The following is a 14,906-nucleotide window of genomic DNA, read 5'->3' on the forward strand; positions in this document are numbered from 1 at the left end:
AGGATGCTTGGGAAGGCCGAGGACAGTCACAAGGGATGAGGACCCTGGGCAGTGACAAGGATGCTGGGGAGGGATGAGAATGCTCAGGAGGGACAAGGATGCTCAGAGGGGGCACAAGGACATTCCGGAAGGACAAGGTGGCTTGGGAGGGATGAGGACACTTGGGAGGGCCAAGGATGGTCGAGGTGGGACAAGGATGCTGAGGAAGGACGCGGACGGTCAGGAAGGATAAGGACAGTCAGAAGGAACAAGAACGGTCAGCAGGGATGAGGACGGTGGGGGGACAATGACCCTGAGGGGGGACAATAACCCTGAGGAAGGACAAGGACACTTGGGATGAACAATGGTGCTTGGTTTGGATGAAGATGGTTGGGGGATGAGGATGCTGGGGAGGGATGGGGAAACTTGGGGAGGGATGGGGACACTTGGGGAGAATAAGGATGGGGACACTGGGGAAGGATGAGGACACTTGGACTGGGCATTGGTACTTGGGCTGGACGAGGACAGTTGGGGGATGAGGATTTGGGGGAGAATGAGGTCACTTGTGGAGGATGAGGATGCTGTGGAGGGATGAGAACTCTGGGGAGGGATGAGGACACTTGGGGAGGACAAGGATGCTGGGGAAGGAGGGACACCTGCCCGTCCCAGCGCCACCCACCCTTCACAGGTGGCTACTGCTAGCAGAAAACCCCTTTTTGGGGAACTGCTTAATAAAGCTGGATTTTAGCTGAGCTGAGGGGACTCTGGCCTTGCTGTGTCCTACACCCTGGGGACTGCCACGCCACTGTCCCTCCTGTCCCCGGCTCGCCACCCATGCTGGGCCAGGGACTGCCACTCCCTGACCTGTGGCCACCTGGAAAGAAAAGGGGACATTTTCCAGCACCCCACAATGGGTGACACCCTGCACCATCCCCGGTGCCCATCACCCCAGCATCAGGACAGTGCTCACCGTGCTGCGGGATGCCCGTGGCTGCCTCTGTTCCGACTCTCCACGGGACCTCCAGTGCCGTCCCCCAGTCCCAGGTGGGGATGGGGATCACGGGCAAGAAGACCCCCTCCAAGGGTGATGGTGGCGGTGAGGGACCTGCTGGGGAGAAGGCAGGAGACAGTGGCATCACCATGATGTCATGATGGGGCCACCTTCCCCGAAAGGTGACAATGCTTGGGGTCAGACGAGGGGGTCCAGGGACACTTCGCTCACCCCCATAGGCTCCATCAGTGTCCTCGAGGCTGAAGCAGAGGCCATCGACGGCCACGGCCAGCGCCCGGGCGAAGCTGGCATCCAGGAGGAAGGAACCATCGCAGGAGCTCACCAAGCTGCAGCGGGCGCTGGCGAAGTTGTCCTCCGAGACAGACCCCCAGCCGTTCAGTAGCGACCCCCCTGGCGAGCCCCTTGTTGCTGGCCGCTCTTCTTCTTCCTCCTCTTCCTCCTCCTCCTCCTCACCCAGCTCAGAGGCTGGTGGCCCATAGATGTAGCCATAGGTGTGTGGCGGTGAGAAGGACCGTGGCGTGGCTGGTGCTGGAGGGCTGTGGGGGGACACGGCGAGGACGCTGCTGGCACCGGGGGATGCTGCCACCATGGTGGTGTCCCAGGGGGACGGGGTGTACCTGGGGCAGGTGGTGTCCTGGTCCATCTCCAGGTCCTCAGCCACCCGCTGCGGCGTGAGGACACCGTCGCTGAATGCCGGCGAGAGGCGCCCGGTGACCGGGGACCTGTCCCTTGGGTGCCTGGTGGCCGGGGACATGTCCTTGGGGTACCTGGTGGCCAAGAACACGTCCCTTGGGTGCCTGGTGGCCAGGGACATGTCCTTGGGGTACCTGGTGGCCAAGAACACGTCCCTTGGGTGCCTGGTCACCAGTGATGCATCCCTGGGGTGCCTGGTGACCAAGGACATGTCCCTTGGGGTACCTGCTGCCCAAGAACATGTCTCTCTGGTGACCAGTGACTGAGGACATCTCTTCAGGGTGCCTGGTGAGTGGGGATGTGTCCCTTGGGGGCCTGGTGGCTGAGGATGTGTCCTTGGGATGCATCATGGCTGGTGATACGTCCTTTGGGTACCTGGTGATCGGGAACATCTCCCTTGGGTGCCTGGTCACCGGTGATAGGTCCCTAGGGTGCCTGGCTGCGAGTAACATGTCCTTGGGGTACCTGCCACCCAAGAACGTGTCCTTGCGGTGACCGGGGACCGGAGACATCTCCTCAGGGTGCCTGGTGAGTGGGGATGTGTCCCTGGGGTGCCTGGTGGCTGGGGATGTGTCCTTGGGATGCCTGGTGACTGGTGACATGTCCTTTGGGTATCTGGTGCCCAGAAATGTGTCCCTTCAGTGCCTGATCACTGGTGATGTGTCCCTGGGGTGCCTGGTGGCTGGGGATATGTCCTTGGGGTACCTGGTGCCCAAGAACTTGTACCTGCTGTGCCTGGGGACTGGGGACATCTCCTCAGGGTGCCTGGGGACTGGGGATGTGTCCCTGGGGTGCCCAGTGGCTAGGAGTGTGTCCTTGGGATGTCTGGTGGCTGGTGATATGTCCTCAGGGTACCTGCTGGACAGGAACATGTCCCTTGGGTGCCTGGTCACCGGTAATGGGTCCCTGGGGTGCCTGGTGACCAGAGACATGTCCTTGTGGTACCTGGTGGCCAGGAGCTTGTCCCTGTGGTGTCCAGTGGCTGGGGACTTCTCCTTGGGGTGCCTGGTGACTGCAGATGTGTCCCTTGGGTGCCTGCTGGTTGGAGACATGTCCCTCTGGTGCTTGGTCACTGGTGATGGATCCCTGGCGTGCCTGGTGACCAGGGTGGTGTCCTCAGGGTGCCTGGTGGCCAAGATTGTGTCCCTCTGGTGCCTGGTGGCTGGTGATAGGTCCTTGGGGGGCTGGGTGGCCGGTGACATGGCCCTGGGATGCCTGGTGACGGCTGACACATCCTTGGGGTGCCTGCTGGCCAGGAACATGTCCTTGGGGTGCTCAGTGAGCAGGGACATGTCTCTAGGGTGTCTGGCGACCGGTGACACATCCCTGGGGCTCTCAGTGGCTGGGGATGTGTCCCTGGGATGCCGAGTGGCTGGAGATGTGTCCCTGGGGATCCCAGTGACTGGGGACATGTCCTTGGGGCACCTGCTGACCAGGGATGTGACCCTGGGGCACACAGTGGCCAGGGACCTGCAGATGCAAGGGACACTGTGGCTTTTGCAGCACAAGGTTGGGGTGCTGAGCACCCAGCTGCATCCCCGGGGTGGGGACAACCAGACTCACCGGGTCACTGGTGGGTGCCATGCATGGGATGGTCTTGGGGGTGTCACCGGCGACCCGGTGACAGCAGAGGCCAGAGAGGCGCTGCCCCGCTGTGGTTTTGGGGAGCTGAAAACCGGCAGCCGCCGTCGGTCCCCTCTGGCCGTCACGGTGGTGTCGGTGTCACCATCATGTCCCCTTTGCTGAGGCCACCCAGCTGCCAGCCCAAAATCCGTCTCCCACTCGCTTCTGCTCCCAGTGACGGGGACGTGGCAGGGGCCACCCGTGAGCACCGGGGTGCTGTGCACTTGGTGCAGCTCTGCATAGGGGAGGGGGCACACAGAGCCATGAGCCACCTCTCCGGTGTCCCCCGTGTCCCCCCACGTCTCCCCCATACCCACCTCGCTTCTGGATGCGCTCCCAGGGTGTTGGGTTCGGGGTGCTGGGCGACGTGCGCACCCCGGGGTGCCCCCCACCGCAGCACCCTGTCTCCCCAAGGGGTGGCGGTTGCCCCCTGTGGTTGGGTGGTGTGGGGGGGCCAAGGCTCGGTGGCTCCAAGGACAAGGCTGGAGGGGCGAGAGAGGTTGGGGCACCCATGGGTGCTGAGCCGGGGGTCCCTCGTTCCCTCCGTCCTCGGCTCTGTCTGTCCCCAGGGTCCCTGTGCCTGAAGAGAGGTAATGGGGGGCACCCAGGCAAGGGTCCCATGGCACCGGGGGGTCCCCACACATAGGGTGGGGGTATCAGGCATGCTTTGCTGGCCCCATAGCACCCTATGAAGGTCCTAGGCGCTGGGTGAGGGTCCCGTGGCGGTGGGTGAGGGGTCCCATGGAACTGGGTGGAGGTCCCAGGGGTCCGGGTGGGAGGTCTATGGCATCATGTGGGGGTCTCATTGGGATGGATGGGGGTCCAATGGCACTGGGTGGGGTCCCAGCCCTGGGGCTCACTGGAAGGATGGGGGTCCCATAGCACCGGTGGGGTTCCCAAGGCACCGGGTGGGGGTCCCAGCCCTGGGGTTCACTGCAGGGATGAGGGTCCCATAGCACCGGTGGGGTTCCCAAGGCACCGGTTGGGGTCCCAGCCCTGGGGTTCACTGGAGGGATGGGGGTCCCATAGGACAGGTGGGGTTCCCAGGGGCACTGGGTGGGGGGTTCCAGCCCCCATGGGGCTCACTGGAGGGATGGCGGTCCCTGCCGTCACTGTCCAGGAGCCGGTTGCTGAGGCTGCTGCTGCTGCTGAGGTTTCCAGGGGCACAGCCGGGTTTCCAGGGGCCACCGAGCCATGGCGAGTCACCAGCCACCAGCCTGAGGGGCAAGAGGTGCCATCAGGGTGCCCCATCCCCACCGTCCCAGGGATGTGCCCGTGTCCCCCACCCCAGGGCTGCTGACCTGCGGTGAGGTGTGGTGTCCTGGCTCTTGAGGCGCTGGCAGAGGAGGAGGAGGAGGGCGAGCCAGGCCAACCAGAGCAGCGAGCCGGCGGCTGCAATGACGGCGGGCTGCCGCAGCACCCATTCCACCCCGGTGCTCCCCGCCGTCAGCCCTGCAAGGGTCCCACCGGTGTCACCCCTGTGCCACCACCTTGACCCCTACCTCCACCCCACCTTGGTCCCTGTCCCCTACCCAGGACGCTGCAGGTGACATTGCTGGGAACCCCCAGCCCTGCACCATTGAAAGCCGCCACCTGGACACAGAATTCGGCCCCAGGGCTTGGGAGGAGGGTTTCCAGGTGTCGGGTGCCTTCGTCCACTGTCTTATTGGTGGTGTGCTGCCAGCCCTCGCCCATTGACCAGACCTGGCAGGCACCAAGAGGATGGGGCCCCTTAGATGAATCTCTTTGGTGGACCTCCATTGATGGATCCCTCCTTGGATGGACCCCTTTGCATGGACCCCCTTGGGTGAATGTCCCTAGGATGGACCCCCCCCCCCCCCCGCCCCCGGATGGGCCCTCTTGGATGAATCCATTAGGATGAATGCCCTGGGATGGATCTCCACCTTGGTTGGCCCCTTTGGATGAACCGCCTTGTCAAGATCCCTCTTGGATGGATTCCCCACCTTGGACAGGCACTCCTTGGATGGCCAACCTCGGATAGGTCCCCACCTTTGATAGGCTCCCTTCTTGGATATATTCCCCTTGGACAGATCCCTTGGGTGGACCCTCCTCGGCCCAGAAGTCCACCAGCCCTGCCCCCCCGCCCCATCACGCCAAACCTTGTAGCCCCGGATGATGCCATTGTGGGCCTCAGGAGGAGGTGGCTCCCAGCTCACGACCACGGTGCCATTCCCTGTCTCAGCCTGGCCCACGGTGACGTGCTGGGGCGCCGCGCTTGGCACTGCCGGGACAGGAGTGCTGAGACCCCCTGGGACCACCAGCCAACCCCTCCATCCTCCACCCGGGCATCCCTGGGGACACCCAACACCCAACGCACCTTCCTCGGGTATCCAGAGGTGCCTGCTGTTGCTGTCCAAGCCCTGGGTCCCTCCAGCATAGGGTCGGACCTTGAACTCGTACTTATAGCCCCTGCGGAGCGCAGGGATGATGGCGCTGAGCTCCCTGCCTGCATCGTGTTGGACCCAGGAGGTGCTGGCAGGGAGCAGGCAGCGGTACAGCACCATGTAGCCCACCGGCACCGGTGCTGGCATAAGCATCTGAAGGGGATAAGAAGGATTACGAGTCATGGTGGGACACGGGGGATGTGGCTCCAGCCTCATCCCCGTGTCCTGTCCTCTGGTGGGGACGTCCTGGCATCACACCAACCTGCCAGCGGAGCCGGACAGCGGCGGTGGGCAGCATGGTGCCATTGTCCAGGTGCAGCCGCACGGCCAGCAGGTCCCATGGCGCAGCCTCCTGCCGGTCTGTGGGGCAGAGGGAGGCTAACGGCAGGGCCGGGCAGGAGCAAGGTCCCCTGGCACCTGCCTGGGCACCCACCTCAGATGCCCATGCCTGGAGACCCTGATGTCTCCCTGGATGGACCCACTCAAATGGACCCCTTGGATGGACCCACTTGGATGGATCTCCTTGGCCAGACACCTTTTGATGGATCTATCTTGGATGGACACCTCTTGGATGGACACTTCTTGGACGGATCCCCTTTGATGGACCCTATGATAGACCCCTACTGATGTGTCCCTAGACGGACGCTTTGGATGAATAACTCTTGTTCAATCCCCCTTTAATGGACCCCCACCTTGGACAGTCCCCCTTAAATGGATCTTCTTGGAGGAACCTGCTTGGATGGATGCCCTTTAGATGGACTCTCTTGAATGGATCCCCTTGGATGGATCCCCACCTGGATGCATCCCCTTAGATAGATCCCCTTGCATGGACATGCTTGGATGGATCCTGTTGGATGGATGCTTTTAGATGGACCCTCCTTGAAATGGACCCCCTTAGATGACTCAGTTGGATGGACCTTTTTTTGATGGACCCCCTTGGATAGACCTTCTTGGATGGACCCCCATGGATGGACTCCCCTTGGATGGCCTCCTTGGATGGACCCCTCTTGGATGGATCCCCCTTGGATGGACTCCCCATGGATGACCTCCTTGGATGGACCTCTTTTTGTTGGACCCCCCCTTGACAGACTCCCCTTGGATGACCTCCTTGGATGAACCCCATTAGATGGACCCTGTTAGACGGATCCCCTTGCACGGACCCCCAGATGGCCCTGGGGGTCTATAATGGTGGAGCCCATGGAGGTCCCACCACCGACCTTCCACGTGGAGGCGGGCGGTGGCGGCGGCGGTGCCCAGCTGGCTCTGCGCTGTACACACGTAGGTGCCGGCGTCGGCAGGCGTCACGGCGTAGAGGCGCAACGTGTGCTCCCGGTCCACCTCATGCCTGCAGGTCACCAGCTCTCCATCAGCCCCATCCCCACCCCGGGGATGGGACACCTCCACCCTGCCACCACCTACCTGCCCCAGGGCAGGTCCCCACGTTCCTTGTGCCACTGCACCCGCGGCGCCGGGTCACCTTGGGCGCCGCAGCCCAGCTCCACGGTGCTGCCGGCCACCGCTACAGCGTCGCTTGGGCGCCGCACGATGGTTGGCTTCTCTGCGTGGGGGGACATCGAGGACATGGCACCAAGGCTGGGCGTGACGTGTCCACCACCCATGGGAGACCCTTGGCTTACCTAAGACGGAGACGCGGGCGCCCCGGCTCTCCCTCTCGCCCGCCGCGTTGGCCGCCACGCAGATGTAAAGCCCGGAGTCGCTCCGTCGTGCCGGTGCCACCCGCAACTTCCCGTTGGTGACCACATACCTGTCACCCGCCAAGTCCAAGGTCACCCCGTCCTTCTTCCAGGTGACGCGGGGTTCGGGGTGTCCCAAGGGGGGGACGCAATCCAGCTCCAACGCTTGCCCCGCTGTGGCCACCAAATCACCCGGCTGCAGGCGGAAATTGTCCCGCAGCGCTGCAGTGGGGACACCGTGGGTGGGTGGGGGGGATGCAGGATATTTTAGGAGCCCCCCCACCCGCATCATCCCCACTGGATGTCCTTACCAGCTGTGGTTTGGGGTGCCGTGGCTGCGCCGGGGGGGTGGCAGCCTGTGGGGTGACATAGAGGCTAGTGGGTGCACCAAGCGGGCACGGTCTCAGCCCCAGGGTGGGGGGACGGGGGGGCAAAGTTAAGGGTATTTTGCACCGCCCCCCGGGGGGGCTGCACTCACCTCCCTGGCGCAGCGCGGTGAGGCAGAGCCCCAAGCCCAGCGCCATCACCCAGCCACCCGCCATGCCAGCCCTGGCCAGCCTTCCCTCTTCCTCCCTAAATCCTGGTCCCTCCCCGTCAGCACAGGGACCGGATCCGGCTCCGGATAGCGGGGGACAATAGCCGGACGTGGGGGCCGGGAAGTGTTGGAGGCGGGAGGGGGTTGCGTGGACACAAACGGATCGGGCAAGCCGTGGCAGCGTTAGCGCCTGGGCGCGGTGGCACTGGCAGCACCCAGAGGCAGTGGGGATGGGGACGCCAGCAGTTAACGGATTTAATTAATCCGAAGAAATTCCCCCCTCCCCCCCACCATGTTCAGAGGAAGACGAATGAAGAAGAAACAAGCCCTCGGCTGGGGGCGCCATCAGTAGGGATCAGAGTGAACGGTCCAGGGCCTCCCAGGCTCTGCAAGCTTAAATTTGAGCACCAGCCAGGTGCGTTGAGCTCATCTGGTCTCAGCTGTCACCCACCTCTCATGTGTCCCCCCCACCCCAGGCGGGCACCCTGTCCCACAAAGACACCCAAGGGTGCCGCCGCTAGCCGGGTAGTATGTTTAGTTTATTGGTTAGTAGCACACCCCAAGCACCTCGGGGTGCCCCGGCACCCACCCCAGGTGCCCTGGGGCCCGGCTTGCTTGGCTGGCCGCTCTCTGGTTTTCATCCTAAACCTATTTCCCGGGAAGGCCTGGGGGAGAGGTGACGGTGGCGCCCCAAAACTAGGGGATTTTCACAGAAAATCCAGGCGCGGCGGTGGGGCAGTGCTCGGGCCAGGGGTTCGAGTCCACATTTAGGGGACGGTGCAGCCAGGGAGCTGGCGGGGGGGAGGAGGGAGCCCCCCGTTTAGGCTGCCTGCATGTGTGCGCGCTTGGGCGAGCTTGCATGCTAGCGCAACCCCCCCGCTCCGTGCAGCGCCGGGCTCCTGCGTGCATGGGCCTGTGTGCTGTGGCGGGTGGTCACGGCGCTGTTGCACACACCGAACGCGTGTGTCCTCGCTCGGCGTGCTGTGTGCGTGCTCCCCGCGCGCTCGTGCACGCTCTGTGCACAGTCTTAGCCGCACGCTTCGTGCACGCTCTTTTCACGTGCTCCATGCATGCCCTCTGCACGCACGCTCTCTCCTCGTGCTCTTTGCACCCTCGCTGCGTGCTCCATGCATGCTCTCGCTGCGTGCTCCATGCGTGCCCTAATGCAAATACTGTGTGGATGCTCGCTTTGCACGCTCCGCGCATGCCCTCTTGCAAGCTTCACGTATGCTCTTTTCTCACACTCCATGCACGCTCTCACCACACGCTCTCTCCACACGCCCTGTGCACGCTCTGCACAGACTCTCTTTGCACACTCGTGCTCTCTGCACGCTCCACGCATGCCTGGGAGCACTCCCATTGCTCTCTCGTGAATGCCCTGCAGAGTCTTACCTGCATGTTCCATGCACACCCTCTGCACAGTCCATGCACGCTTTCTCCACATTCTCCATGTGCATGCTCTCCACGCAATCCGTGCAGCCTCAGCTGCACGCTCCGTGCGTGTTCTCTCCAAGTCCTCCACGTGCTCTCTTGCGCGCTCTGCGCACGCTCTCTTTGCACGTTGTATGCGTGCTCTCTCTGCACACCCTCGTGCATGCCCTCTTGCACGTTCTCTCTGCATGCTCCAGGCACACTCTGTCCACACGCATGTGCATGATCTGTCTGCGCACTCCGCGCATGCTCTCCCCACACACTTCGTGCACGGTCTCTCCGCACGCTCGGTCCGTGACACCCCTGCACACACTGCGTACACTCTCTCTGCACGTTGCGCACATGCCCTCTTGCACGCTCGGTGCGCACGCTCTCTGTTCGCTCTCTCCGCATGGTCCCTGCATGCTAACTCGGCATCCTCTGTGCATGCTCTATCTGCACGCTCCTTGCACGCTCTCTCTGCACATCGCACGCACGCTCGCTCTGCACGCTCCATCCGTGCCCTCTTGCATGCTCCGTGCATGCTTTCTCGGCACGCTGCGTGCACGCCCTCTTGGACACTCTGTGACTGCTCTCTCTGTGTGCGCCGCGCATGCCCTCTCGCGCGCTCCGTGCATGCTCCCGCTGCACTCTGCATGCACGCTCGCTCCCAGCACGCCCGCATGCCTTCCGCACGCTCCCTGCACGCTCGTCCCGGCGAGAAAGCCATTAAAGCGACGCCCCAGGAAGACGGGGGACGGAAGAGGGGAGCTCCGGGTGGGATCAATAGCAAATTAGTGACTTTACGCCGAGCTGAAAGATGTCCGGTGGCGGGAGCGGGGCCGCGCTGGTGTCCCCACTCGCTCGCCGCCACCGAAGCGCGCACGTGTCCCCCTGGCTCAGGCGCTGATCTCCACGGCGTTGGCCTTCTCCTGCTCCCGGATGACGTGGACGCCGGCAGTCCGCAGCAGCCGCGGGGCGCCGCGGGAACGTGCCGGCGAACCCGGCGGTGACCTGTGTGTCCGCGTCGAGGCGGGCGAGCGAGCCGGCGAGCGATGGTAACGACGAGTCGAACGCCCCACCGGTCCCGGCGAGCGACCAGCTGCTGGTACCGGTGAGCTGGTGTAACCCGGTTCGACCACGCTGCGGGGTTCGGGGGGCGAATCCTCCTCTGCCTCCGGCGAGTCCTGCCAAAAGCCAAGGGTAGACGAGCGTGCGAAGCGTGCGAGACCTGGTGCCACCGTGCAAAGCCCGCACCCTACCGGCGTGCTGCCGGCCGCTCACCTTGTCCTTGAGGATGTACAAGGCCACCGGGTTTTTGCGCTCGTGCTCGCCGCTCCGCGGGATGCCCTCGGCTGCGTGGAGGCAAGGTGTTGCTTACCGCGCCGGCGGCGTTGGCGTTCCCCAACCCGCCGCTGCGCCGGGGTCGGCACTCACCCTCGTGCTTCAGGCGTTCCTCGTCCTGCTCGGCGTATTCGGAGGCTGGTTGCGTCTCCGCTTGCCGTTTCTCCCTGGGGAAGGGATGGTGGATGGGGCAGCACCAGCACCGAGGTGGGGGCAGCGGGGGGACTGCCTGCGGCGCAGCCGGGGAAGGGCCCAGTGTTGCGGTGAGGGTGAGGTGGGATGGAGTGGGATGGGATGGAAAAGGATGGGACAAGATGGGACAAGATGGATGGGATGGGATGGGATGGGATGGGATGGGGTGAGGTGAGACAAGACGAGATGACACAGAACAAGATGAGATGGGACGGGATAGGATAGGTCAAGACAGGATGGGATGGGATGAGGTGTGATGTGATGGGACAGGACAAGATAGGATGGGAAGAGATGAGATGGGATGGGACGGGATGGGACAAGACAGGAGAGGATAAGAGGAACCCCCTATGGCTCCCATGTTACCCCCAGCCGTACTTCTTGGAGGGTTTCCAGCAGGCGCAAACAGTCACCAGGGTGACAAGGAGGAAGATGCCACCCGTGGAGAGGATGATGTAGAGGGAACTCCGGCCTAGAAGAGAGGAATGAGGGGGGACAACCCCCCTCCAAAATTTTAGCTGGGAGCATCTGCAATGGATGGCCAGCCCCGGGGGTGTGGGAGGGGGAACAGGCGGCTTACGGTAGACGGTGAGCTTCACGGGGACACTGCGACCGTGGCTGATGGGGTTCTCCACCAGGCAGCTGTAGACATCGTCGTCAGCCATGAGGACGCGGGTGATGGTGAGGATCTTCTGGTCGGGGGAGAGGAGCAAGCGGGAGTCGTTGCTCAGCGGCCGCCCGTCCTTCAGCCAGGTGTAGGTGGGTTTGGTGCCATTCTCATGCGAGCAGTTGAGGGTGAAGAACTCGCTGAGCTCCAGCACCGTCGAGGAGGCCACCAGCACTTGTGGCTTCGAGATGGGGACTGCGGGCGAGCAAGGGAATCATGGTGATGCTGTGTCTCGCGGGATTGACGGGCCCATGGGACGGGAAGGGGGACATGAAAACCCCACTGGGGATGCAGCTTGGCTGCATGGGGTGGTTGAACCCCCCAAATCACCTCCCAGTTGGAGAAAGCCCTCCCAGAACGTGGTGGGGGAAGACATCCCATGGAGAACGCAGTCTCCACTGGACGTCCTTCTTGCTCTTACTGTCCACGGTGAGGTTGATGGTCTTCTCGCCAGTGAAGGTGTCATCAGTGATGGACACCTCCACCTCGTAAGCGCCTTCATCGGCCAACTGCAAGGGGCTGATAAGCAACGAGCCATTCTCTAGCACCCGGATGCGGTCACGGTAATCGGGCCGTAGGTTGCCGATGATCTCGGTGCCGATGGACTGGACGACGGTGACGGGTTTGTCACGCTTCAGCTGCCACTTGACCACCGGCTTGTCGGCGCTGGCGCTGGCGTAGCGCACCGACAGCAGCGCCGCTTTGCCCGCCGTGCCGCGGACCAGCGGCGTGGGGCTGGTGATGTTCACCCCTGCCAGGAGACCTTGGGGTGGGGAGACACAGTTGGGCACCGAGTCTGGGCAGGCTGCCTGGTTCTCTGAGGCTGGAGAAAAAGGGGGAACCCCCTCCCGGAGCTGTGCTGAGCACCCCCAAAATGCATCACCAGCACTGGGATGCCCAAGCACGGTGCAAGCAGGCTGTTTGTATACCCCATTGCAAAGATGCATGCATTGCCCTGAAAAGTGCATGGGGGGGGGGGAGGAGCCCTCCCGCACTCAGGTCGATGCAACGCTTTGCAAAAATGCATTCATTGCCCCCAAAACTGCAGGGGGATGGGAGCGCTTCTGCACCCAGGTTGATGCAATGCTTTGCAAAAATGCATGCATTGCTCCAAAAACTGCATCAGGGTGGGAGTGCTCCTGCAGCCAGGTTGCTGCAACCAACGCTCAGCAAAAATGCATGCATCATGCCCAAAAATGCATTGGGGGTGGGAGTCCTCCTGTTGCTGGGTTGATGCAATACTCTGCAAAAATGCATGCATTGCCCCCCAAAATGTGCATGGGGGGTGGGTGCTCTCCTGCACCTGGGTCAACGCAACCCTTTGCAAAAATGCACGCATCACCCCAAAAACTGCATTTGGGGGTGGGAGAGCTCCTGCATCCAGGTTGATGCAACCCTTTACAAAAATGCATATATCACCCCCCAAAATTGCCGGGGGGGGGGCGGGGAGAGAGCTCTCCCATGCCTGGATCAATGCAATGCTTTGCAAAAACACGTGCATCACCCCAGAAATTGCACGGGGGAGGATTTTTGTACCCTACCCCCCAGCCCCGTTGGGTGCTCTGGTCCAGCCAACCCCCCCCCCCCTCAATGCAAAACTGCATCACAGGGGGTCGGTGCATGTGCATTGCTCCTCATTGCTGGTTTTAAGCCAAAAAAGGGCAGGGAAAAAGTGGAAAAAACTGATTTTGGGGGGCAAAACAGCCTCTCTGCCTGCAATACTGTAGCCTCATCCCTCCCCCCCCCGCCGCCAGCCCAGGGGTCCCATCCGTGAACCCCCATCTGGATGCCGTCATCCGACTGCGAACAAACCCCATATTGAAGAGGGGGGGAGAGTGGGAAAACCAGCTGGGGAGAGTGAAGCAGGAGCAAGAAAGGCTTTAAACAAGCCCGAAAAGTCATGGGACCTATTGGTATGCATCATCCGTCCGTCCGTCCTCCCCGGCAGTGCAGAGCTCGGCCCTGAAAACATGCCCCCACCCGAAAAATTTCAGGGAGCCCCATAGGAAAAACCCAGTCATGGGATAGGGATGTGGCTTTTAATGCATCCTTGCACCCCAAGCATCCCCCCAATGCTGCTCTTTAGCTGTTTCTTCCCTTTTTTAACCCAATTGCTGATTTTTTCTTGGCCCCAGGTAATAAATTCAGGAGTTAATTAGAAAATCAGGCAATATCCCCATCTCCTACAGCATCCCTGGCTTAGGGATGGAGCTCTCCCACCCTTTCTGGCTGGCTTTTGCTGAAAAAAAGCCACCCCAAATCCTCATTTTCCCACTATTTCATGGAATAAATCCCTTTTTCTTTGGAAAAAGGACAGCAGTGGTTTTGGGGTGCCTTGGCTGCAACCCTGGTGCTTTTTTAGGGTCCAAATCAAAGCCGCTGGTGGGCAAACGCGACTGGCTTTACTTTGCATCCTCGGCTCATCTGGAAGGAAACAGGGCCTCCCCAGGGCTGGTTTTGGGTCCAAACTTTGGTAGAATGGTAAAAAAAAAATCACTGCAGGTGATTTTCCCACACTGGGGGACCCGGAATGGGGCAGTTTGGGGTTCATTGAACACCCAAATGTGGGTATTTAGGGACTAAATGATGGAGGCAACTAGGGTTGCAGGGGGATGGGGCGAATGGGAGCAAACCTAGAAACGGGGTGAAAAATGGGCTTTTTGGGAAAGCTGAAGGATGGGTAAGAAAATATATTTGAGGATGCTGAAAAACGAACAAAAAAGGGGGTTTGGGGGAAGAAGAAAAGCTAGGGAGAAGCTCGGGGCGGGGGCGCGGTGCCGGATCCACCCCCCCAGCAGGACCCGCTTGGCTCTGGAAAAGTGTTTTTCCCAGTTTTTATTCCCAATTTCCCCCCCATTTTTTCCTCTCCCAAGCGGAGGGGATGCTCGACGGTGCAGCAACCCCCCCCAACCCCCCTCTTCATGGGGTACCACCACCCTCCTCACTACCCCACCACATCCTCCATCCAGATACCCCCCAAAACCATGGAAAAATGGGAAAAAACCATGGAAAAATGGGAAACACCCCTACCTGCATGCAGCGCCAGGAGCCAGGTCACCGGCAGCAAGCAGGGGGGAGCAGGGTGGCCCCGTGGGGCGGCCGGCGCTCCCCACATTTCGGGCAGGCTGGCCCCCCGAATCTCTCCGCTTCCCCACTCCGGGCACGTCCCTCGGCGCTCCCAGCTTGGAGCTCTGCCCGGCTAATTTTTTTTTTTTTTCCCTTTTTTTTTTTTTTTTTTTTTTTTTTTGTTGTTTGCGTTGGCAATAGAGCCCTGTGTCCTGGTGGCTTTCGCCTCCCCAGCGGCCTCAAGCTGACATTTATTTTGGGAAAAAACACTCAGATTTGCAATTTCCCC

General features: G+C 61.7%; 2 protein-coding genes across 3 annotated transcripts; both read right to left on the bottom strand.

Annotated features, from left to right (window-relative positions):
• Positions 1–522: 522 nt before the first annotated feature.
• ROBO4 (roundabout guidance receptor 4) lies at positions 523–8,016 on the bottom strand. The gene is made up of 21 exons (XM_049801102.1): positions 7,885–8,016; positions 7,718–7,762; positions 7,350–7,628; positions 7,132–7,270; positions 6,930–7,057; positions 5,975–6,090; positions 5,646–5,865; positions 5,428–5,549; positions 4,840–5,011; positions 4,609–4,759; positions 4,394–4,524; positions 3,625–3,789; positions 3,248–3,542; positions 2,630–3,154; positions 2,411–2,542; positions 2,150–2,299; positions 1,910–2,059; positions 1,609–1,758; positions 1,202–1,527; positions 950–1,084; positions 523–853 (listed from the first exon to the last, which is right to left on the bottom strand). The coding sequence occupies exons 1-21, from the start codon at positions 7,946–7,948 to the stop codon at positions 708–710; spliced, it is 3,741 nt and encodes a 1,246-aa protein (XP_049657059.1). The 5' UTR covers positions 7,949–8,016; the 3' UTR covers positions 523–707.
• A 2,220-nt stretch (positions 8,017–10,236) lies between these two features.
• HEPACAM (hepatic and glial cell adhesion molecule) lies at positions 10,237–14,727 on the bottom strand. Of its 2 annotated transcripts, none has more exons than XM_049800084.1 (7): positions 14,582–14,727; positions 11,973–12,314; positions 11,465–11,746; positions 11,263–11,356; positions 10,789–10,862; positions 10,636–10,706; positions 10,237–10,538 (listed from the first exon to the last, which is right to left on the bottom strand). In XM_049800084.1, exons 1-7 carry the CDS (start codon positions 14,664–14,666, stop codon positions 10,251–10,253), a joined length of 1,236 nt encoding a protein of 411 aa, XP_049656041.1. In that variant the 5' UTR covers positions 14,667–14,727; the 3' UTR covers positions 10,237–10,250. The 2 variants fall into 2 exon arrangements, with proteins under 2 accessions (XP_049656041.1, XP_049656043.1); XM_049800086.1 differs by having other exon boundaries at positions 11,973–12,156; positions 14,582–14,697.
• Between the last annotated feature and the right edge of the window lie 179 nt (positions 14,728–14,906).

The sequence above is a fragment of the Accipiter gentilis genome, chromosome 5, assembly GCF_929443795.1.
Source record: "Accipiter gentilis chromosome 5, bAccGen1.1, whole genome shotgun sequence".
In the NCBI taxonomy this organism is placed as follows: Eukaryota; Metazoa; Chordata; class Aves; order Accipitriformes; family Accipitridae; genus Astur; species Astur gentilis.